Below are 23,937 nucleotides of genomic sequence, written 5' to 3' on the forward strand. Positions count from 1 at the left end.
CGCGCTGCGCTTTGTCCCGGGGAGGGGGCCCGGCCCGGCCCCGCGCGCATTGTTCGGCCTCTGCGGCCCCGCGGCAGCCGGGCTGTCACCGCAGCGCGCCCCCCGCCCCGGCCTGGCCGGCCGACCCCGGCCCCCGACCCTACCTGGCCCCGCCGCGGCCGCCCACAGCAGCAGCAGCGGCCACTGGAAGCGCCGGGCCCGGCCCATGGTGCCGCCGCCGCCGCCGCCGCCGCCGCCGCCGCTCGCTCCCGGCCCGGCACCTGCACCGCCCGCGCCGCCCGCCCCGCCCCCTAGCCCCGCCCCCTGCCCGCCCGGGGGCGGGGCTCCGGGGCCGGGGCGGGGCCCAGGCCGGGACGAGAAAGGCGGGAGACCCAGGGGGGCCACGAGACGATGGGGAGGGGGGATGGTGGGGGTGCGACCCCCAAGAGCTGGCGGTGCAGGGGGTGCGGGAGAATGGGAGGGTGCCGGGTGAGGGCAGAGGTTGTGGGTGTTGTGTGAAGAGGTGAGTGTGAGGGTGTTGGTGGAAGGGTGTGTGAAGGTGCAGGTGTTGTGTGAGGGTAAGGGGAAAGGGGAAGGTAACTGTGAGGGGTGTGTGTGAAGGTTTGGGTGTGTGCGGAGGCGAGTGTTGTGTGAGATTGTGAGCATTGAGGGAGGAGGAGTGTTTTGTGGGAAAGGTGAGTGTGAGAGGTGTTCTGTGGACAGGTGAGTGAAGGTGAAGGTGTCACATGACAGGTTGTGAACTGAGCCACCTCGAGATCCGGGAAGGCAGCAGAGGGATGTCTGGGCAGGTCCAAGAACTCCCAGGGCAGGGCTGGGCGGGGCTGGGGTGAGGCCCCACCCTTCCAGACCCGGGAATCCAGTGTTTCCATATCATGCATCATTCTCCCAAAAGGGGCCCCTGGAAGTGAACCAACTGGAAGGAAGCCTGAGTCCTGAGCCCCAGAGAGGGAGAGGCTCCTGTGGATGCCTCCCAGGCCCTAGCGACCAGCTTCCCCACCCAGCTTCCCTGCTCTTCCTGCCCCAATCTCTTTGAGTCTCCCACACTCCATGTGCCCTTCCCATGTCTCTCCCATCACTGTTGCTGCCTCACCCCTCCAGACTTGGGTCCCTTCTCCCTCCTGGGAATGGGTCTCCCTGAGCCCACTTCTGTGGGACCTTGTAGACCTGGTCCAAGTTTATCACCCTTAGGACCCGGGAAGAGTGAGAAACCATGGAAAGTAGGAGATCTCAACCTCTCCCATGCCCTTTTGACAACTAGGTAAACTGAGATATGCTGACTATGAAAATTCTTGCTCTTTATCTCCGTCACTACCAAAATAGTCTACATCCAGGCCCACCAGGGAACTTCAGCTCCAGATACCCTTTCTGTCCTCAGTGTCCAGCTCCCAGCATCCTGTCTGTCTTTGGGACCCAAATTCCCATCAACCCCCAAGTCCTCGGGACCTCTAGGATCCTCACTGTTCTCGGGACCAAATCTCCCATCAACATCTGTGTCCCCAGGACCCCAGCTCCAAGCAACTCCTTTCCTTTTCCATTCTCAGGTTACCCTTCGGTAAACAGGGAAAGAGGCCTCACATTTTCTGTCTTAGGATAGGTGGAAGAGAGGTGTCTGACCTAGATGTAGGATACTGGGTTAGGGGGTAGGTAGCAAATAGTTGTCTTTCCCCCAAGAACCTATAGGTCCCCTTGCCCTCATGGCTCTAACCAATGTTCTGCTCCAACTGAAGAGAATCCAACACCCGGGAGATGTTGGTTTGATTCTCATCTGTCTTCTTTGGGACCCACCATTTCTCCCTTCTGAGGACACCAGGAGAGTGGTGGTCCTGTCCCCATCCTGTCAAAGACCAGGGTGCTTTATCCATTAGAGTTTTCATGCAAGTGACAGCAAATTCAACCCAAGTGGCTTAAGAGAAAGAGAATTGGGTCACATATAAAAAAGTGTCAGCATGGCCTGTCTGTCTCTCTGTCCTAAGGGTAAATAGCTGCCCTCATGTTGCGAGATGCCTGGGGCCACACCTTTCCTTCTTATGTGGAGAGGGGCAGAGAGAGAAAATGGCAAGACGGATGGAGAGAGCCAGACTGAAGGAGACTGAGGGGGGATGAGAGAAAGGGGGAGCAGAAGCTTTAAGAAGCTCCTTCAGCAGAGTGGGGAGATAACTTCCCCCAGAAGCTTCTAGAAAACTTTTCATTAGGTTTCATTGGCCCAGATGATGCCACCTACCTATCACTGAACCAATATCAATGGCCAGGGGATGAGATTATGCTGATTAAATTAAACATGAACCACAGGCTCCCTACACCCTCAGGTCAGAGGTGAAATCAGCTTTTTTAAAGAGAAATTATATTGGGGAGCCCCCTGCTGGGCTTGCTATGGGGGGTGGGATGGGTACACCATGAGTTGACCCTTCTTGAATTTTTGGAAGTGTTGGGTTAGTGCAGACTTTGTTAGTTGTTTACTCAATATCATTCTGGGAGATACTAGAAGTATGTATTTGGTCTCTGCCCCTGGTTCCTGGCACAGAGCTCCTGAAATCCTTATAATTTCCTGGGTGATAGGAGTGTCTTTTATTTTCTTTTTAAAGATTTTATTTATTTATTTGACAGAGAGACACAGAGAGAGAGGGAACACAAGCAGGGGGAGTGGGAGAGGGAGAAGCAGGCTTCCCGGGGAGCAGGGAGCCCTATGTGGGGCTCTATCCCAGGACCCTGGGATCATGACCTGAGCCGAAGGCAGACGCTCAACAACTGAGCCACCCAGCTGCCCCAGAGTGTCTTTTGTTTTAATGAGGAGACTCTGGGTGGGCTTCTGGACGGCTCCTGGAAGATAGCTGGTCACCAAAGAGAGCAAACTGTGATTAGAAGCTTGGAATTTTCAGCCCTGCCCCCCATTCTCTTGAGAAGGGAGAAGGGTGGAAAATGGAGTTAGAGAATGATCATGCCTATGGAATGAAGCCTCCATAAAATTGCAAAAGTTACAAGGTTTGGGGGGCTTCCAGGTTGGTGAGCCTGTGAAGATGCTGGGAAAGTGCTCGCCGTGGAGAGTTCCACGCCCCTTCCCGCATACCTTGCCCTGCGCCTCACTTCTGTCTGGATGCTCATCTGTATCCTTTGTCATATCCTTCTATAATGAACTGGTAAATGTAAGCACACTGTTTCCCTGCGTTCTGTGAGCCACGCTAGCAAATTAATCCAACCCGGAGAGGGGGTCATGGGAACCTCTGATTTTTTTTTTTAAAGATTTTATTTATTTATATGAGAGAGAGAGCATGAGAGGGGGGAGGGTCAGAGGCAGAAGCAGGCTCCCTGCCGAGCAGGGAGCCCGATGCGGGACTCGATCCCGGGACTCCAGGATCATGACCTGAGCCGAAGGCAGTCGCTCAACCAACTGAGCCACCCAGGCGCCCGGGAACCTCTGATTTTTAACCAATGGGTCAGAAGTACAGGCGAGAGCCTGCACTTGTGATCGGCATCTGAAGTGGGGAGAGGAGTGTGCTTGTGGGCCTGAGCCCTTTGCCTGTGGGATCTGATGCCTTCTCCAGGTAGATCGTGTCAGAGTTGAGTTCAATTGCGGGACACCCAGCCCATGTCACAGAGAATTGCTGGGCGTGGGAGAACTCCCCCAGATTTGGTGACCAGAAGTGTTGTGAGTGTGACAGTGAAGGTAAAGGAGGCGCACAGGAGAAAGACACAGTGGGAAGAACTGGGTTTTTCCATCTATGGGAGAAAAACTGGGTGTTTTCCCCCCTAATACACATTCCCTCCCCCTTTTTCCTTTTTTTTTTTAAGATTAATTTGTTTATTTTTTTAAAAAGATTTATTTATTTATTTGAGAGAGAGATATATATGTATAGAGAGAGCACCACTGGAGGGAGAGGGAAAAGCAGTCTCCCCACTGAGCAGGGAGCCTGACACGGGGGGCTCGATCCCAGGACCCCAAGATCATGACCTGAGCTGAAGGCAGATGCTTAACCGACTGAGCCACCGAGGTGTCCCTATTTGTTTATTTTAGAAAAAGAGAGAGCATGAGCAGGAGGGGCAGAGGGAGAGGGAGAGAGAATCTGAAGCTGACTCAGCGCTGAGCGCTAGCCTAAGGCAGGGCTGGATCTCAGGACCCTGAGATCAGAACCTGAGCCAAAACCAAGGGTCGGAGGTTTAACTGATTGCACCACCCAGGCGCCAACCCCCCCAACCTTTTTCCTTTTTAAGAGAATCCTGATTTTGTTCAGGCATCTCCCTTTCTTTAGTAGCCAGATGACGCAAGGGAAACCTCAGGAGTGGGGTCTGAATATATTTTGCTCAGTATGATGGTTCCATGCCCCCTTCCAGTGATTGTTGTAGGCATAGGTGTATGAAACAAGTCAGGCAAATAAAATGTGAGGGCAAGTCGGCTTGCAAGTGTTGGGTTAAATTCTCTTTGTTTTAAAAAAAAGAGACCCAAGAAGAGATGGCCTTTTGTTATTGCCTCTGAATGTGGCTATGATATCTGGAGTTGCAGCGGCCATCTTGGGGCCATGAGGTGGACAAGCCTGAATGGATCGTTTAGGGTATGCTCTCTTGTCGTTTAAATAATCAATTTCTTCTTTGTTTCAACCATTTTGAGTTGGGTGTCCGGTTGCATACATCCCTGGCCTCTGTGTTGTTTCTGATTCATATAGAATATAAGGAGGCAGCCCTGCTTGCAGATTAAAACACTCCGAGTGACAGTTCACTTTTTCAGCTGGTCTCCCATCCTCGTGGTAGGATTCCTCTCAGAGAGATTGCTTTTCCAGATCTGGCTGAGTGGGCTGCATACCATGTACCACGAGAGCTGCAGGAGCAGTGGATGCCTGTTCATGACCTGAACAACTGTCCCAGCTTCCTGACTTAGGTGTGAACTTCCCTGGCTGTAGCAGAGAGGGTCAGAGGCAGAGGACTGACCCCAACTAGACCCCATCAGGGTCTGTCTGCTAGCTCAAGTTTTAGAACTGGGACACGAGGAGTTCTTGGTACTTGACATTTCAAGGGCATATTTGGCTACTGTGTGTGAGGCGGAAGAAGGGGGTCGAGGCGGAAGAAGGGGGTCTATGCGGAGACAGAAAAATAAAGTGGAAGCCCAGGAGGGAAACCACACATTCAGAGAGAGAAAGAGAGAGAGACAGAGACAGATTCTGCAAAAGGGAGACAACCTTGATTTCACACAGCTTTTCAATTCTATTTCTTGTCCCTAGTGAGGCCCAGAGACCTAGCTCTTGCTTGGATTCTAAACTTCCAATAATGTCGTTTTGCTTAAGTCAGCTTAAACGGATTTTATTTCTTGCAGCCGAAATCCCTGAACAAAAACTTGGGAGCCATTAACGATGAGGTCCTGATCACAAACTCTGTTGTAGAACATTATGAGAAATGTATCCTGAGCCTCAAGATCTGCTGTAAGACATCATGGGACATGTATTTCAAACCTCTGATCCTCACTGGAGGGCATGCTGGGAGATGTAATCCTAGCCCCCAGTCTCTGCCACAGGGTCTCATGGCAGATGCAGTCCTAGCCTCCATTCCTGCTGCAAGGCATCATGGGAAATGTATTCCTAGCCTCCAGACTCTGCTGGAGGGCATCCCCGTGGATGTAATCCTAGCCTCCAACTTCTGTGGTAGGCAATCATGGGAAAGGGGAAACTACCCTCAATTTCAATTGTAGAGCAGCTCAGAAAATGTTATCTTGGCCTCATCTCTGCTGTAGGGCATCATGAGAGATAGAGCCCTAGAGAGTTTTTGTTTTAAGAGACTAAAGATGTGATCTTTCCTTCCTCCTGTCCTTCCTTCCCTCTTTTCTTCCTTAATTACCTGCCATGTTCCAGGCATTATTCATCTCGGTACTGTGAATACAGTAGTAGTGAGCAAATAAAGGTCTTGCCCTTTATGGAGATTATAGTGGGGAGGGTTAGCAAACTACCAAACAAATGACTATTCCCATTAACATTGCAGCATAACAAAATGCCCCAAAACTCAGTGGTGTGAAACCATAACCTTTTTCTTTTTTTTTTTTTTAAAGATTTTATTTATTTATTTGAGAGAGAGAGAATGAGAGAGAGAGCACATGAGGGGGGGAGGGTCAGAGGGAGAAGCAGACTTCCTGCCCAGCAGGGAGCCTGATGCGGGACTCCATCCAGGGACTCCAGGATCATGACCCGAGCCGAAGGCAGTCGCTTAACCAACTGAGCCACCCAGGCGCCCCCATAACCTTTTTCTTTTACCATTCTGTGGGTCAGGAATTTGAGCAAGGGACAGCAGGATCAGTACATATCTGCTCCACGATGAACCGGGGCCCAAATGGGCTGGCTGGAACAGCTGGAGGTGGGTGCGATGGTTCATATGGGGCCACTTAATCTGAAACCTTGGCTCTGGCTGCTGGCTGGGGTTGTGGATTGAACTGTGTCTCCCCCCGCTCCCCGCCACCCCATACATTGAAGTTCTAACCCTTAGGACCTATGAATGTGACCTTATTTGGAAATAGGGTCTTTGCAGATAGGATTAAGATGAGGTCACACTGGATTAGGGTAGGTCCCTAAATCCAATGAGTGGTGTCCTGGTAAGGAGAGGGAGAGATTTGGAGCCGCCCAGCCACATTGACTGAGAAGGCCACGTGAGGACAGAGGCAGAGATTGGAGTAGCGTGGCTGCAAGCCCAGAAACACCAAGGATTGTCAGCAACCCCCAGGAGCCAGGACGAGGCCAGGAAGGATCCTTCCCCAGCGACTTTAGAAAGAGCACGGCACTGCCAACACCTTGATTTCAGACTTCTAGCATCCAGAACTCTGAGAGCATACATTTCTGTTGCTGGAAGCCACCCAGTTTGAAAGTTGGTTACTACAGCAGTCCTGGGAAACAAAAACAGCTGGGCTTCCCGACCCTCCTGCATGCTACATCTGCTGGGGTTGCGACGTCTAGGGCCCCTCCTTCGCCCACTTGTCTGGTGTCTGGGCTGAGATGGCTGAGACATCTGGGGCTCTCTCCCCACATGGCGTCCATGCAAGAAATAGTGTGGGCGTCCCCAGAGCACAGCAGCCTCAGCACAGGAAGCTTTTGACATGGCAGCTGGCTTCTCCAGAGCCAGTTTCTTGAAGCCCAGAATGTGGCACGGTCAAAGCAGTCCCAGAGCCACGCACGTTCAAAGAGATGGAGATACTGAGGCCACCTCTTTAAGCCACCACAGTGACGCTCAGTGCTATGTGATTTGAGGAGGTCCTAAAAAGAAACCCGTCCCTTCCCTGCCCTCAAATACCATGGAAGATGTCTTATCTTTTCTTCATTAGCCATAGGGTCCTGGGGAACGTAATTTTGTCTCTTTGGGCTTGCCTCAGCAAATCATAGGAAACGTGAATTCTTCAATATTGTGCCCCAAGGGTGCCAATTGAAATGAGAGTTCTTTTTCTCAGTCAGTCTGAAGGCATCCTAGGAAAAAGAGCCCAGCTTTTATCTCTTGCCACCGGGGCATCTGGGGAAATGTAGTCCTGTCCTGATTCCTCACTGCAGGGCCCCCAGGGAGTTCTGGCCATCAGATTATCCCTCCCATTCATCTCCGGTCTCAGAACCCCCTAGGAAATGCAGATGCCTCTCCTTAGAACAACAAAGTAGTCTTGACCTTTGGAGCTTGGGAGAAGAGACTGGAAAGTTTGTGCTTGAGTGAGTGAGTTGGAGCCCAGAAATTGATGTGGAGGTGGCTTAGGATGGAAGCCCATGGAGAACTGCTCCCAAGGCTGGGGCCCCAGATGCCTGGGTCCTACAATGTGACCCCCAATTCCAGGAGGTGGGTGAAAGGTGCCCCCCCGCCCATTCATCCTCCCAAAGAGAGATGCTACGGAGAAGGGAAGATCAGGCCTTGTTCGCTGGTACAAAAATCTTTAAGTATAAAATATTAAATAAAACAAATATTAATTAATAATAACAACAATGGTACAACAATGCTAACATAACAAGACCTCTCCTGCTGGCCTGCAGTCTTTCTCCAGCTTTTCTCCCCTGGTTCTGCAACTTCGTGAGACAGCTGGGAAAACTGAGACCCAGAGAGGGCAGCACACTGGCCTGAGGTCACACAGCAAGTCTGCAGGGCTGGGAGCTGAGGGGAGGGCAAAGGGCTCCTCTGGATCCAGCCAGGGAAGGGGGAGTGTAGGGGGTCAGGTCCAGAGGAGAGTGCCTCCCCACAGTCTGGCAGTTATAAGCAGGGTGGCCATGAGGCTGAGGTGGGCAGGACCAGGCCGGGGGGCGCCGCCCATGTGGGGCTGGTGATCCAGGACTGGGTGGTTACAGCCGTTTCCAGTACAGCATGAGACGTTGAGATGGGTCAGGCTGAAGGCTTCAGCCACGTGGAGACTCTGGCACCATGAGGAAGTTGCACAACCTCGTACTGTGTAGCTCGGGTTGCCCAGCCCTGAGGAGAGAGAAGACTGCGTGAGACTCCCAGCTCCTGGGGCTGGGCCTGCAGTGCTCACCGGGTGACCTGCCACCTTCTGGCGGATCCCACTTGAAGAAAGCAGCAGTTTCAAGTGTGGTCCCTCAGACCCTTCTGGGGGAACCGAGAAGTCAAAACTATTCTCATAATAATGCTAAAGCATCATTCGACTTTTCCACTCTTGTGAGTGTACAGTGGGGGTTTTCCAGAAACCCTGAGACATGTGATCTTGCAGACGACTGAACGCAGAAGCCCATATGAGGATGAGGATCCAGCCATCTTCTATTAAGCCAGACATGAAAGAGATTTGCGAAATGGTAGAACAACAGCAGTCTTCTTGTTAAATGTTTTCATTATGGAAAATGTCATTTTTTTTTAAGTAAAAAATGTTATGTTCACATGGAATGAGGTTTTATTTTGTATTTTTCTTTTAAATTAATTTATTTTAAAATAAATTAATAGGGGCACCAGGGTGGCTCAGTCAGTTAAGCGTCCAACTCTTGGTTATGACCTCAGGGTCATGAGATCAAGCCCCGATGCGGGCTCCATGCTGGGCATGAAGCCTGCTTAAGATTCTCTCTCTCCCTCTCCCTCTGCCCTCTCCCCATCCCCCACTTGCGGGCTCTCTCTCTAAAAAAATAAGTAATAAATAAATTAATAATTTGCATCTCTTAAAATATCTCAGTTTTCATCCTAATGCAGTAAATATCTATAGATATATCTGCCATAAGTAATAATTTTTAAGAGCACGAAGGAATTTTGAGATGAAAAGGTTTGAGAACCGCTGGAACAGAGACCTGCCCAGGATGGCACAGGATGGGAGCCCGCCACGCCCGCAGGAAGTCCCACCCCCTCGTGGGAAGTCCCACCCCCTCGTGGGAAGTCCCACCCCCTCGTGGGAAGTCCCACCCCCAGAGAGGTCCACATTTCTGTGGCGGGAACGCTCATTTCTTAATGAAGTCCTCATTCCTGACGACACTTTGCACCCTCCTGAAGGAAGCCCTACATTTTCCACAGGAAGACCCAGCTCCCTGAAGTCGACCTGTGGCCCACAAGCCCCCACCCACAAGTATACTCTCCCAGCCTCCTGGAAGGGCTCACCATTAGTTCCCGTGGCTTTCAGACATTGATTCATGGGGCCTTGGCAGGCGGTCAGGGCAATCTCTTCGGAGGAACATCCATGGGTGCTGTTCCCCTCACAGCTGTAACACTGGAGGCCATTCAGAGGCAGGTTTTGAAGCTCCAGGACTTGGGAGAAGACAAGTGACACAGAAACCAAGGAAATTAGTATGGGGGTGCGGGCAGGTGGGGTGAGGGGTGTCCTTCCTTGCATTACCTCCCCTAGAACGGTCAACTCGCAGCCTGAGATGTCATGGAGCCACCTAGTGGTCAGGCATTGGAACAGCAGTCTTCAGAGGGGGAGGGCTTTTTTTTTTTTTTTTTTTAAAGATTTTATTTATTTGAGATAGAGCGGGAGAGAGAGCACGAGCATGAGCGGGGGGAGGGGCAGAAGGAGAGGAAGCAGACTCCCCGCTGAGCTGGGAGCCAGATGTGAGACTAAATCCCAGGACCCTGAGATCATGACCTGAGCCAAAGGCGGACGCTTAACTGAGCCACCCAGGCGCCCCTTCTGGGGGGTTCTTTATAGAACCTGTGAGAGAAATCCCACCTCGCCGCTCCTCCTGAGCCCCTATCTGACCAGGCACTGCGCGAGCAGCTGTGGAAGACGAAACAGTCCCTGCCCTACAGCACTTACCACTCAGACCTACACTGTCCAATATGGTAGCCACCAGCCACGTGTGGTTGTTTACATTTACACGGAAATGAATTCGTATTAACTAAAATTCAAGGTTCAGTTTCACATTTCAAGTGCTCAACAGCCATATGAGTTAGTGGCTACCATATTGGACAGTACAGATATGGAACATTTCTATCACCGTGGAAAGTTCTGTTGGTCGGTACTGGTTTATGGAGACAGAATAACACCAAGGAGTGAGATTATAGTGGAGGGGAGGGACAGAGAATGTTTCCCTGAGGACAATACTTTAAGCTGAGACCTAACAAATGAGAAGTAGCCAGCCGGGTAAACTCTTGGGGGAGATGTGTTCCTGGTGGAGGGTACTGAATGCGCAAAGGCCCTGAGGCAGGAGAGAGTTTGGCAGTTGCAGGAACTCAATGTAGACCATGAGGCAGACAGGTGCTGGATTACAGAGGGCATAGGATGGTCTTTAGATTTTACTCTGAGAGCAAAGAAGAGTTGCTGCAGTGCCTGAGGAAGGAGAGTGACATGCTCTGGTTTACATTTTTAAGAAATCACCCTTGCTGCTGTGTTGAGCATCGGCTGTAGGCGGCAGAAGCGGAAGCAGGGGGACCAGTGAGAAGGTCATCGCAACAATCTAGGCAAGAGCTCCCGGTGGCATGGACCAGGGCGGTGAGCTGCGGAAGGATTCAAGGAAGTATAAAGCAGGGGTCTTTGGAAAAGGTTTGATGGGCCTGATGAATTTCCACACAAGCCTTCTTTGAGGAGGGGCTTTCAGGGGAGATGGACACCTAGAGAGGAGGGGTGGCCTGCGAGTGAGGGGCAGCAGCCCGGGTACACCTCCCTGCCCCGACCCCGGCCTCATGCTGCGTGGGTCCCCTGCCCCCTCACCTGGGCCTCCATTGCATTTGGTGGTGTTGCAGCACCGCAGGAAGTGGAAGGTGTGGTTGTTGTGGAAGCCGGTGGGGCCTGGGCAGCCCGGAAGGTTGCCACAGCCGCGGGTGTGGTGCTCATCCCTTGGACTGCCTGTCGGAGGCAGAAGAGAGAGGTCAGATTGTTCAGGGGCTGAGACTGGCCTTGCCCACCACCGCAGCAGTCATCTGTCCATTTCCTGCCTCACTGTTCATTATAGGACCCTCATTTTATTTGGGGCAGCCACATTATCTAGGCAAAACCACATTTTCCAGCTTCCATAGGTATAATCATGTGGCTAAGTTCTGGTCAATGTGATGTAAATAGAATGGTTTTATGGGACTTCCAGAAAGGAGAACCCCCACAAAAGGAGGGGTGCCTATTTTTTGTTCCTTTTCTTCTTTCTCCTTCCTGGAACTTGGACATGAGGTTTGGAGCTCTGGCAGCCATGTTGGACTATGAGGCAATTGTGAGAATGGAAACAATATTCAAGAAATGAGAAAGCATCTGGGTTCCTGGTGATGGTAGAACTGTCCTAGTGGCTCAGGACTTCCTATCACTAGACTTTTTTGTGTGTGAGAGAACTAACCTTCTACCTTGCTTAAATCCTTGTTATGCTGGGGTCCTTGTTAAGGGCAGCCTTGGGGAAGAGCAATGCAGGGGGGAGATGCTGCTGGCAGGTTGGAGCTCACCTTCCAGGCTCTGGTAGGTCACCACTTCCACGCACTGTTCTGTAGGGCTGCGGCATTGCAGGCTCTGGTCCCAGCCCCTCTCACAGCTCAGATCTGATGAGGCGCAGGAAACACATTCGAGGTAACGGCTTCGGATTCGGGGAAAGGTGGAAGTCCGACCTGTTCGGGGAGGGGCAGGAGGGTGAGACTCCATGGAGAGAGTTCCGGAAATCTAGCTCCTTTGAAGACTCAACTTAGCATCAATTCCTCCTTCAACCAATCATCAAAGCCCTGCCCATCCCACCTCCTGAATCTTTCTAGCATCCATCCCCTCCTTTCCAGCCCCATGACCAGGTCAGAACTTCTTCAAATACCTGGCCTCCTGGTTTCCATCCTTGCCCCCCAACCCCACCCAGTGCAGCCCCACATGGCCCTAGAAGGATGTTTCTAATACTCAAATGTGACCCTGCCTGCTCTGCTCAAAACCTCTCCATGGCTCCCCAGTGCCCTCAGAATAATATCCAAGCTACTCCGTGTGGACCTCTGGGTCCCGGCCACCTCTCCTGTCTCATCTCCCTCCACTAGCCCCTCAAACTCTACTCCCCATGACTTCCCACAGTTCCTGAACGTACATGCTGACTGGCATCCAGCCCTTGCCTAGAACACGCTCCCTCGGCTCCTTACTTTCCCTGTCTCCTCCTACTCATTCTTCAGGCATCATCTCAAATTTCACATCCTCTAAGAAGTCCTCCCTGACCTCGGAGGCTGCATCAATGTGCCCCCCTGGGCTCCCCAATCCCAGCTACATCCACTTTGGGTCATCCCCGTCTGACTGGACTCTGAGCCCCAGGAGGTGGGGCCAGGGCTGTCCTAATCATTACTGTGTCCCAACACCACCCAGCACAGGGCCAGAGCCCGAGAAGACATCCAGTAAATATTTGTTAAATGAATGAATGAAGAATTGCTTAAAACCCTGCTATTGTTCTCTGTGGTAGCCAACCTCCGAGACGGCCCCCAGTGCCCCCTGTTTCCTGGTACGCACACACAAAGAATAGGGCTGACCCGTGTAACTAATGGGATATTGCGGAAATGATGGTGTATGATTCCTGCGCTAGATCATAAAAGGCATCGCAACTTCTTCCTGGCTCTCTCTTGGATTACTTGGTCTGGAGGAAGTCCATCTGTCATGCAGTTAGAACACTCAGACACCCCATGGTGAGGTCTACGTGGCGAGGAACTGAGGCCTTTGTCCAAGCCACGGGAGGGGACCAGCCACGTGAGTAAATCTCCCTTGGGAGCCTTGGGATGATGGCAGCTCTGCTGTCATCTTGACCACAACCTCATGAAAGATCCAGAACCATCCTACTTAAGCCACTTCCAGATTCTTCAGAATCTGACCTTCAGAAACTTTGTGAAATAATACCTGCTCATTTTTGTTTTAAGTTTTGGGACAATCTGTACTGAGGCGATAGATAATTAATGCACTACCCGATTGGGTCAGGGATCCAAGCCTCGCTTGATTGATTGATCTGTGATAAGCCTCTCACACCTGCTGGTCCAGGCCAAGGGGGTGAATTATTTTTCCCTGGAAACACTAGAGTCATTCCTCCGGCCAGGCCTTGGCTCACACCATGCTGAAGCCTGGTATGCCTTCCCCTTCCTGATCCCAAATATCCAAGTTGAGTTGGGGCCAAGTCCTACATAAGGGAGAGGGCTGTCTCAGCCACTCTCTCAACCGGCAGGCCAGCTGCTGGAATTAGGTGAATCACTTACATCCAAGGCCAAATCTTCCCCAACCCTAAAGAAAAAATCATTAAAATGCCAACAACCCATGTCTTCTCACATGAACTTCCATGAAAATGAAAACACGGATTGCCATCACCGCCATCATACCACCCTCAGGTCCCCTCATAAACTCTTGTTCTTATGTCGCTCTTCTAAATGTGGGTCATCCTCAGGGTTCTGTCTTAGGCCCTTTTCATTTCTCACAGTGCACACTCTCTCCCATGGGGATGTTATCCATTGACCTGGCTTCATTTCCACGCATCTGCTGGGAACTTCTCTCTGAGCTCCACACCTGTACACCCAACTGCCTCCTGGAGAGGCCGTCTTGCTATCCCTCAAACACCTGAATCTCTACATGCCCCAAAGGAAGCTCTCCATCTTCTCTAAACTTCTTTATCTCCTGAATTCCATATCTCTGCGGTGGTCCCATTCAGTACCCCAGGGCAGAAACCTGGCAGGTTCCTTGATCCTCCACATTTAGGCACCAATCTGGAGACGTCTCCTGCCCTGTCTTCTAGTTCTTTAATCCTTTTGCCCCACTGCTTCTGGGCTCTATTAAGCACATCTATTGAGTTCTTAATTTCAGTCACTATTCTGTGTTTCCTGTTTGACTTTTTTTTTTTAAGATTTTATTTATTTATTCATGAGAGAGAGAGAGAGAAAGAGAGGGGGAGGCAGAGGGAGAAGCAGGCTCCCCAAGGGGCAGGAAGCCCGATGCGGGACTCGATCCCAGGACCCTGGAATCATGACCTGAGCCGAAGGCAGACGCTTAACCATCTGAGCCACCCAGGCGCCCCTCCTGTTTGACTCTTTTAAAAAAATGGACTCCTGGGGCGCCTGGGTGGCTCAGATGGTTAAGCGTCTGCCTTCGGCTCAGGTCATGATCCCAGGGTCCTGGGATCGAGTCCTGCATCAGGCGCCCTGCTAGGTGGGGAGCCTACTTCTCCCTCTGCCTCTCTCTCTCTCTGACTCTCATGAATAAATAAATAAAACATTTAAAAAAATTTTTAGAATTAAAAAATAGACTCTACATTTCTGTTAAAGTTTATCCTCTCCTCTATTTTTTTGGACTATATATATATATTTAAAGATTTTATTTATTTATTTGACAGAGAGAGACACAGCGAGAGAAGAAACACAAGCAGGGGGAGTGGGAGACGGAGAAGCAGGCTTCCCACCGAGCAGGGAGCCCGATGCGGGGCTCGATCCCAGGACCCTGGGATCATGACCTGAGCCGAAGGCAGACGCTTAACGACTGAGCCACCCAGGCGCCCCTTTTTTGGACTATATTGATCATGGCTATTTTAAATTTCCCTATCTAATAACTCCACTATCTGAATCATTATGAGTCTGTTTCTACTGTTGGATTTGTCTCTAGGTTTCTCGTTAATTGGTCCTTTCAATTTTCTTTGGGGTACCTTGTAAGTTTTGATTAGATGCCAGACATCACAATGAAAATTTGGAAAGGCTCTAAATAATGTTATTTTCTTCCCAAGAAGGTCAGTTTTCTTCCCGCTGAAGATCAAATGTAGGAATCTTTAGGGCTGGTCTCTCTCAGTTTTGCCCTTACACCTAGGGTATGGTCTTAGCAGAAAGCATGGGGTGGTTACCAAGGCCTCTCTCTCCAACTTTGCAACTTTGGTCTCTCCAGCATCATATGCCTGCTGGAATCCTTTTTCAGTTCTGTAGCTTCCCAGATACTATTTTCTGCTGAGTTCCTTGGAGTCTCACCCTGTGCATGTACAGCTTGCCAATGACTTAAAGGAAATATGCAGATTTGGGGACTCCCTTTTCTGTGGTTTCATACGTTCCCGAACTCTACCTCTCATTCTTCAGACGCTCTGGCAGCCAGAAAGACTCTAACCCCTGGCTTCTCAGTCTAGCAATGATCTCTCTTATTTGGGTTTTATTTCCCCTTCACAGCAGTGAATTGGAAAGTGCACTCAAGGATAAAGCCAGCTTTCTGCATAACTCAATTTCTGTGCTTCCCTTATTTCAAAGATTGTAGCACCTCAAGGTCCTCTCTTCATTGGCTGCTCTCCAGTGACCTCGAGTAATTGTTTATAATTTGTCCAGCTTTTCTGGCTTTCACTGGCAGATTAGTCTGATACATGTGACTCCATCATGACCAGAACTGCAAACCCACCCCCATGTCTAATCCATCACTAAGTCCTGCTCATCTACCTGCTAAAGAGTTCTTAAAATCCACCCACTTCTCTCCATGAGCATGGTTGACATTCTAATGCAGTTACTCTCTTCTTCATCTGGACAACCTCACCCACCTCCAAGTTGGACTGCCCTCATCTACTTTCCCTCCATCATTGCTCTCCTCTGAGGTCAGAATCATTTGTTCAAAAGTACAAATCTGATCGTGACACTCTCTGCTTAAAATCCTTTTATGACCGGGGCGCCTGGATGACTCAGTCGATTGGGTGTCAGACTCTTGGTTTCCGCTCAGGTCATGATCTCATGGTTGTGGGATTGAACCTTCTCCCCTGCCCAACCCGTTGGCTCCACATTCAGTGGGGAGTCTGCTTGAGATTCTCTCTTTCCCTCTGCTCCTCCCCCTGCTCACACTCTTTCTCTCTCTCTCAAATAAATAAAAAAAAATCTTAAAAAAACCCACAAAAACCTTTGGGACACCTGGGTGGCTCAGTTGGTTAAGCATCTGACTCATAATTTTGGCTCAGGTTGCAATCTCATGGCTCATGATGTCAAGCCCTGCATCAGGCTTCTCACTCAGTGGGGAGTGTGCTTGAGATTCTCTCCCTCTGCCCCTCCCCCCACTTGTTGTGTGCTCTCCCTCTCAAATAAATAAATAAATCTAAAAAACAAACAAACCAACAAAAAAACCTCAACCCTTTTATGACCTCCCCCTGCCGCCCGTATGGTCTATATTCCTCACCACAACCTAGAAGGCCCTGTGTAATATGACCCTGCCAATTTCCAGCTCCTCTTGCCCTGTTTTTTCTTTCCTCCAGTCATACTACTTTCATCCACCTTTGGGCCTTGGTGTCTGTTGCTCTTCCTAGAAAACCCTTTCCACTGTCTTTTTTAACAGTCTGACTCCTGCTCATCCCTCAAGATCCAGCTTAGTTGTTGCTTCCTGGAGGAAAACTTCTTTGACCAGTTATCTCCCCTAGGGTCTCACAGCCCCTATTCTTCATTCATCCCAGCCCTGATCACTCTGGCCGCTGTTTCCCTTATCTCAGCCCTGAAAATTCTGGACGTGCTTCCCAACTACAGCTCTGGCCCCTCTCAGACCAGAGGTCTCATGGTCCTGACCCCTCTGCTTGTGCTTCTCCATCCTGGCTCTGACTAATCTGAGCAGTCACTGCTTGGTGATGGGTCTGTCACCCCCACTCCCACCCTACTGACTGTAATCCCATGCTAAGGCCCAAAGTGTCTTGGTCACTTCTATATCCCCAGTATCACATAAATACAGGATGTGGTTTTACCAACTATTCCAGTCGTCACAAGCAGGGTAAAATGGCCTGAGAAATGGAGGCTGATAATCGCTTTACCACTTATTAAATTACTGAATTGACAGCTGTGCTCTAAGCTTGCTGGTGGACCCTTGACCACTCCCAAGTCTCTCTTTAGAACCCTATGTCTCCAAGATCCATCAGCTAAAGAGGGGGGTCCAGGATTGATCAATGCCTTCTGCATTGACTGATATTGTTAAATCTTCTGAATATTATCTATGATTCGAACTTAGACTCGATTATCAGTGCTTTCCTTAAGCACATCTAACAGAAAGCTGAAGCCAGCGTCCCCTCTCTTGTCACTTCCTTGAAAATAAACATCTGATTCAGCCTCCGCCAAAAGACGAAAGTTTGAGGTCAGCATGGCTGAACGAGAAACAGGTTGCGTAGGTGCTCTGCTTACTTGCGTCACTGGGACGGGCCTGGCCTTAACCAATTTCCTTTCTTGCCAGGCCCAGAAAGAGGAATCTGCACACATGACCATGCAACATGGATTTGTGGCTTCCCACCCTCTCCTGTGGGAACTGGAGAACTTGAGCCTCTCTAAGTCTTTTTGTTAAACTGGCATTTGAGAGTCGGGGCTGGTGGGGACAGGATCAGGAGAATGATGCGTGCGGGGTTGGGGATCGTGAGGGCTGCCCAGCTCACCAGGGGTGGGTCGGTTGCACAAGTCAGTCCCACACAGGGTCTCTGTAAGAGTGATGATCTGCATGCCTGTCCGATAGCTCATGGTCCTGTTGCTCTTCTCTGGGTGGGCACAGCCTCTCTCCACCACCTCCAGCTCTTCACCTCCTGTGAAGAATGTATCTTTGTTACCCCAAAGGCTGCCCTGGACCCAACCAGCCTCTGATGCTTCTGGTCCTAAGGTCACCCTCTTCCAGGGCTGATCCTTGCCAGGCCTCTTCTCTGGGGTCCAGCTGTCTCCTCTCCTCGCCCTCCCACCACAGGGAGCCTACCCCTCTTAGTGACCACACTGTCACTGAGGCTGTCTGGATCCACCTACCCCTCCCTCCCAGCTTAGTGATTTTAGCAGGGAGATGCCTCTAATAGGAATCTTTAAAGGAAAAATGTTACAAGCTTGCCAAAAAGCATAAGAGAATGATACAATAAATAACTGTGCATTCATCACCAAATTTTATAAAATATTAGAAAATTTTGCTATATTTGTTTCAGATATTTTTTTTTTTTAAAGATTTTATTTATTTATTTGACAGAGAGAGACACAGTGAGAGCAGGATCACAAGCAGGGGGAGAGGGAGAGGGAGAAACAGGCTTCCCGTGGAGCAGGGAGCCCGATGCGGGGCTCGATCCCAGGACCCTGGGATCATGACCTGAGCCGAAGGCAGACGCTTAACGACTGAGCCACCCAGGTGCCCCTCAGATATTTTTTAAAAGAACTTAAATTTAAAAGATAGAGTTAAAGCCTCCTGCTCACCCCCCCAAATCCCATTCCCCTTATGCCCTGTCCAGAAGCAACCACTGGTGTAGGTGATTTTCACACTAGGTACACATAATAATGTATACTATTATTTATTTATACATTATTTATTGCATATTGTTATATACTATTTATATTAAAAGATATCATACCCTGAAACATGCTTTTTTCCCTCTCAACCTGATGTTTTTGAGATGTATCCACTTTAATACCTACAGCTCAAGTTCCTTCATTTAAACTGCTGTGGAGCAGAGCGCCTGGGTGGCTTAGATGTTAAGCGTCTGCCTTCAGCTCAGGTCATGATCCCGTGGTCCTGGGATTGAGCCCCACATCGGGCCCCCTGCCCCTTGGGGAGCCTGCTTCTCCCTCTCCCACTCCCCCTGCTTGTGTTCCCTCTCTTGCTGTCTCTCTCTGTCAAATAAATAAAATCTTTAAAAAAAAATAAATAAATAAACTGCTGTGGAGCATTCCATTGTGTGATTATACCATAATGTTTCTCCTCGACTGATGACTAACCCGTATCACAAACATAACTGCTAAGAACATTCTTACACGTGTGTCCCCGGGCATGTGTGTTCAAGGTTCTTTGGGGTTTCTATATTCCTAGAAGTTGGATTGCTGGCAGGAGGGTATGCTAATCATCATCTGTACTAGATATTGCCAAATTGCTCTGTGCGGTGCATGCACGAATTTATCCTCATTAACCAGGTCTGCAGCTTCACATCCTCATCCATCCCTGCATTGTCAAATTGTTTAAAAGCTTGTCTATCTGGTGGGTATGAAATAGGGTCTCCTTGTCTTTTTCGTTTGCATTTCCCTGATTACTGGTGAAATAAGGTTCCCTGTCGCGCTGTAGTGGGGAATCTCACCTTCCCATATGCGCATGATCGTGGTCCTGCAGAGGTCCTGGCCACTGGCACACTCTTCCACCTGGCATTTCCCGATCCTCCCACACAGCATGCACTGCAAGCTCCAGGAGGCTGCAGGGTAAGAGGGAGGAGAGGAGAGATTGTTATAGCTCCGAGCGGTGCTCCCCCTCCCTGCTCCTTCATGCCCCAATACCAGGACCAAGTCTCCAGGCCTTGTGCACTCAGGTTCACGCTCCACATTCTGTCCGCCCTTTGGTTCCAACACTGGGTTCGGGTCAGCAGTACTTCCGGCCTATGTATAACCCCACGTTTTATCTACACCCCCTACCCTAAAGTTCTATCCCTTCCAACAGTCTTTCCCTAAAGTCACGCCCTGGCTCATTTTCCCTTGAATTCTGTATCAGCGCGGGGCCTATCCTGAGTCCAATCCCCACCCTCTCTGTCCATCTGGATATTCCAGCCCAGCTCCAATTTAGGTCCTTTCCCCCATTCCACCGGCCCTCGGTCTATTCGGCTTCGCAAGCTCTCCTAAGGGCGTTCTACCCTCACCCAACTGCAGCTGATCTTTACGTTCTACCCCAGTTCCCGGTGACCCCCACTGACTATCCCCCCCCTTAATGCCTCCAGACTCTACTCCTTTCCATAGCTTCTCCCCAACATTCTCTCCCCGCCCATCAGTCCAGGCCAAAGTTTTAACTTCACCCATCAGCCCTCGGGAAGTTCTAACCCCAACTGCTATAGCTTCCCCGAAGTTCTCTCCCAGCACCTCAGCTCCTCGCCGGAGGTTCTCGCCCCGCCCCCAGCTCCTTCCCCGAGTTTCTCGCCCCTCCCACTAGCACGTCCTGTGGTTATAAGTTGGCCCACTAGCCCCGCCCCAACACCTTTACCCGCCCACCCGGCCTTCCCTGCTGGGGTCCATTCCCCACCACAAATTCGCAGTCTTCTAGAGTCATTACTCATTCCTGGCCGCGAAAGATCCGGAGACCTTTCCGGGTTATTCATGCCCGAACCGCCCCGCCCTGACTCAGTTCCTTCTCAATTTCCTCTCGCTTTTCAACCCTCTCCTGTACATTTCCCGGGAAAGGAGTTGAGAGGGTGGCTAGGGGATAGTGAAAGGGAAGGGTCCTCCAGGGACAAGCCCTGGCTTCCCCCAGCGCCTGTCTCTGCGACGTTCGGCCTCTCTATTTAGATCTTTTGTAACAGGAGGCTCCGTGCTCCCGGTCTTTCCAGGGGCTGGGTGGGTGCGGGGGCGGAGGGGAGCCCCGACCGGGCGCAGAGAGCTGCGGGCCAGAATCCCCCTTACTCCAGGACCGCTCTGAGCCTGTTTCCTTCTCTGTGAAACAGGGCTAGAATAGCTCTGCCCGCCCAGTTTGAAACTGCAGGGAAGGAGCTTAGAGGAGCGCACTCACTCGGCGGCCGTTAACAGCCTTCGCTCGACGAGTATTCCCGGGCACCGACTGCTGGCCGGGTCCTGTGCTGCGTGGGGCTGCAGCTGGCTGGAGGATTACTCCGTGAGGGGGAGGGCTGGGGGCTGAGCCGCCCTCCTCCAACTCCTCCAGCTCGGAGCCCCCCGCCCCTCCCCCCTCTTCACTGCGTTCGGGCCCCGGTGTCCCCACGCAGGTGTTTTGGGCGCCCGGTCCCTACCTGGAATGCAGGTCTGAAGCGACAGCAGCAGCAGCGGCAGCAGCCCCGGGCGGCCCATGTCTGGCCGCAGCTCCAGTCCGTGTGGCTCCCTGCCCCTCTCAGTCTGGCCCGGGGAACCAGACAGTTTTGTGCCCCCGGGGCTCCTCCCAGAGATTTTGCGAAAGAGCGAGTCAGCCCCAGATGCGTGGGTGCTTCCCCCTCCTCCCCCTCCTTCCCCTCCTCCTCAAAAACTTCCTTTGCCAGGGCGCGGCCAGCCAGGAGTGGGGCCGGGGCGGGGGGGGGGGGGGGGAGGCTCGGCTCTGACTCATGTAGCCGTGGTCACATAGCCGTCTCCACGCTGCAGGGGCGCACACTCAGTGGGCTTTCACAGCTCTCTTCCCAGAGCGCGAGTCCCAGCAAGAGGCAGGGCCAGCTGAGGGACATCCTGCAGCACCGGGCGAAGTCCCTGCAGCAGCGCCAAGCCCTGATTGCAGTTTATCGGACACATCTTGGTGCTGCCCAGGGTCACACGGACGAAGGTGTGCCGCCTTACTCCAGATCATACAGATGCGGCAGGGGCTCGAGGGCTAACAGCAGTCCCGGCCAGCCGGTGTGGGCTTTAGTTGCTGGTGCCGAGCATTCCCCATGGGCCTTCTTGTGCTAGTATAATTGAAATAAAATATATTTTGTTTCACCAAAAAAAAAAAAAAACCACCAACCTCAAAATTCCAGTTCTCCTTCCTCCTGCTCTGGGACCTTGGGCAAAGGACCTCAGCACTCCGATTAAAACTTGTCCTGAGGGAATCAGAGAGGGAGACAAACCATAAGAGACCCTGAACTCTAGGAAACAAACTGAGGGTTGCTGGAGGGGAGGGGTGGGGGGATGGGGTAACCGATGACGGGCATTAAGGAGGGTCCCTGGTGTGATGAGCACTGGGTATTACATGCATGCAACTGATGAATCACTGAACACTTCCCCTGAAACTAATAATACACCATATGTTAATTAATTGCATTTAAATAACATTTAAAAAAAAGAAACTTGTCCTGATGGGACATTTGTGGTTGATCATTAGTTATAGTTAGGATTTTTGTTAGTTTTGTTAGGAGGGATAATGGTGTTGTGGTTATGTGGGGAAATGTCTGTATCATTAGAGATGCACACTGGAATATTTGAGGGGTGAAAGAATATAATGGCTCTAATTTACCTTCAAACACTTCAGCCAAGAAGTAGATATTGCTGTTATGAAAATGGTTTTGTGGTTATGCGGGAAATTGTTCTTAGTTTTTACAGACACTGAAATACCTGGAGGTGAATGTCATGGCTGTCTGCATTTACTTTAAAATGCTTTAGGAAAAAAGAAAGGCAAAATACTGTATCAGTTTTTTATCAGGGTAACTTACATGCCATTCTGTTTCCTTTTTCTACCTGTTTGTAAAGGTCCTCACTAAGTTTTTAAAAAAGTAAAATAAAATGTAGGGGTACCTGGGTGGCTCAGTTGGTTAGGCGTCTGTCTTGACTTCTGCTCTGATCATGGTCTCTGTCTGGGTGGTGAGATGCAGCCCCCCATCGGGGTCTGCGCTGAGCATGGAGCCTACTTAAGATTCTCTCTCTCCTTCTCCCTCTGCCCACCCACTCCCTCCTCCCGTGTGCTCTCTCTCTCATTTTCTTAAAAAAAAAAAAAAACTAAAATAAAATGTAAAAGGTAAAATCATCTAGTCTCTCCATCTCCACGTGTTTCTGACCCATCAGAGCAATTTAACACAGGTGAAAATGCCCGAAACAGTTGCTGGCCCACAGGAGGGCTCAACAAGTTCCTTCAGCATTTACCAAGAACCTACTCTGTACCAGGCACTGATCCAGGAGGAGTTGGGGACACAGCAGGAAACAAAGCATAGTCCCTGCCCTTGACAATGAAGAGTAAATATGTGTTATTTGATCTATGACTGTCAGGCAGTGATTAGTAAAACAGAGAACAACAAACCAGGAGGCAGGAAGTACAAGGGTATGAGTGAGGCATGGTTGGTTGTAGGTGGGGTGGTGCTGCCCCGGCTTCCCTGAGCAGGTGGCATTTGAGCAGAGGCTGAATGTGGTGAGGGCAGAGGTTGGGTAGATGATCCGGAAGAGTTCCAGGGAGAGGCAACAGCCAGTGCAAAGGTCCTGAGGCGGGGGTGTCCTGATAAGCTCTAGGAACAGCGAGTGGCCAGTGTGGCTTGAACAGAATAGGGAGGGCTGAGGATAGCAGACAATGAGTTAAATAGTAGCGACCTCTACCACTATAATAATGAGGATAGCATTATTATTCTTACTAATTCATTGAAGCATTAAGGTAATAATTTTAAGGTAAAGCAAGAAAAGTCCCAAAGAAATCCTCTCTTCTAAGAGGCAGTGGAGCCTAGCGTTTAAGATATGGGAGCTGGCACCAGACTGGGAGGGTTCAAATTCCAGCTACTCACTGCTGTGTGGGCTTGGGCAGGTTACTTAACCTCTCTGTGCCTCCAGCTCCTTCACCAGTGCCTCTCTCCCAGGGCTGGTGTGCTAGGGGCATAAAACAATGCACCCAGCGTGCTTGCACACCGCCTGGTGTGCGGAAAAAGACTGTAACCGCCATTGATTATTGCTGGGCTGGCTCTCCAGAGCTTTCTCTCCATGGGGGGTGGGGAGAGGGTTTGAGGTCAGGGGAGATAATGGCTGCAGAACTGGACTACTCCTTGGCTACCCTGGGCCAACAGATGTCTTCCCTTGAGAGCCTAGGCTTCCCTCATGTGGAAAGTAGGGCCCCTCTTGCTGTTGGTGTGAAGACCAACTGAGGTGGGGAAATAGAAAGTTGGGCTTGCGCAAGATGTCCATCGGCAGATGAATGGATAAAGAAGATGTGGTATATATATACAATGGAATATTATGCAGCCATCAAAAGGAATGAGATCTTGCCATTTGCAACGACGTGGATGGAACTGGAGGGTATTATGTTGA

General features: G+C 50.7%; 2 protein-coding genes across 3 annotated transcripts in view; both read right to left on the reverse strand.

Annotated features, from left to right (window-relative positions):
- CADM4 (cell adhesion molecule 4) overlaps positions 1 to 264 on the reverse strand; it is an 11,690-nt gene extending 11,426 nt beyond the window's left edge. For both annotated transcript variants that reach the window (XM_081807014.1, XM_081807015.1), the window contains exon 1: positions 144 to 264. In XM_081807014.1, the coding sequence (XP_081663140.1) occupies positions 144 to 207 (64 nt within the window). In that variant the 5' untranslated portion in view covers positions 208 to 264. The remainder of the gene's footprint in view (positions 1 to 143) is intronic.
- A 7,587-nt stretch (positions 265 to 7,851) lies between these two features.
- PLAUR (plasminogen activator, urokinase receptor) lies at positions 7,852 to 21,142 on the reverse strand. The gene is made up of 7 exons (XM_006731970.3): positions 20,985 to 21,142; positions 19,341 to 19,451; positions 17,682 to 17,825; positions 11,785 to 11,943; positions 11,072 to 11,206; positions 9,523 to 9,669; positions 7,852 to 8,400 (listed from the first exon to the last, which is right to left on the reverse strand). Exons 1-7 carry the CDS (start codon positions 21,040 to 21,042, stop codon positions 8,147 to 8,149), a joined length of 1,008 nt encoding a protein of 335 aa, XP_006732033.1. The 5' UTR covers positions 21,043 to 21,142; the 3' UTR covers positions 7,852 to 8,146.
- Positions 21,143 to 23,937: the final 2,795 nt, after the last annotated feature.

Source organism: Leptonychotes weddellii, chromosome 16, assembly GCF_054177405.1.
Source record: "Leptonychotes weddellii isolate Sample4059 chromosome 16, ASM5417740v2, whole genome shotgun sequence".
Taxonomy (NCBI): domain Eukaryota; kingdom Metazoa; phylum Chordata; class Mammalia; order Carnivora; family Phocidae; genus Leptonychotes; species Leptonychotes weddellii.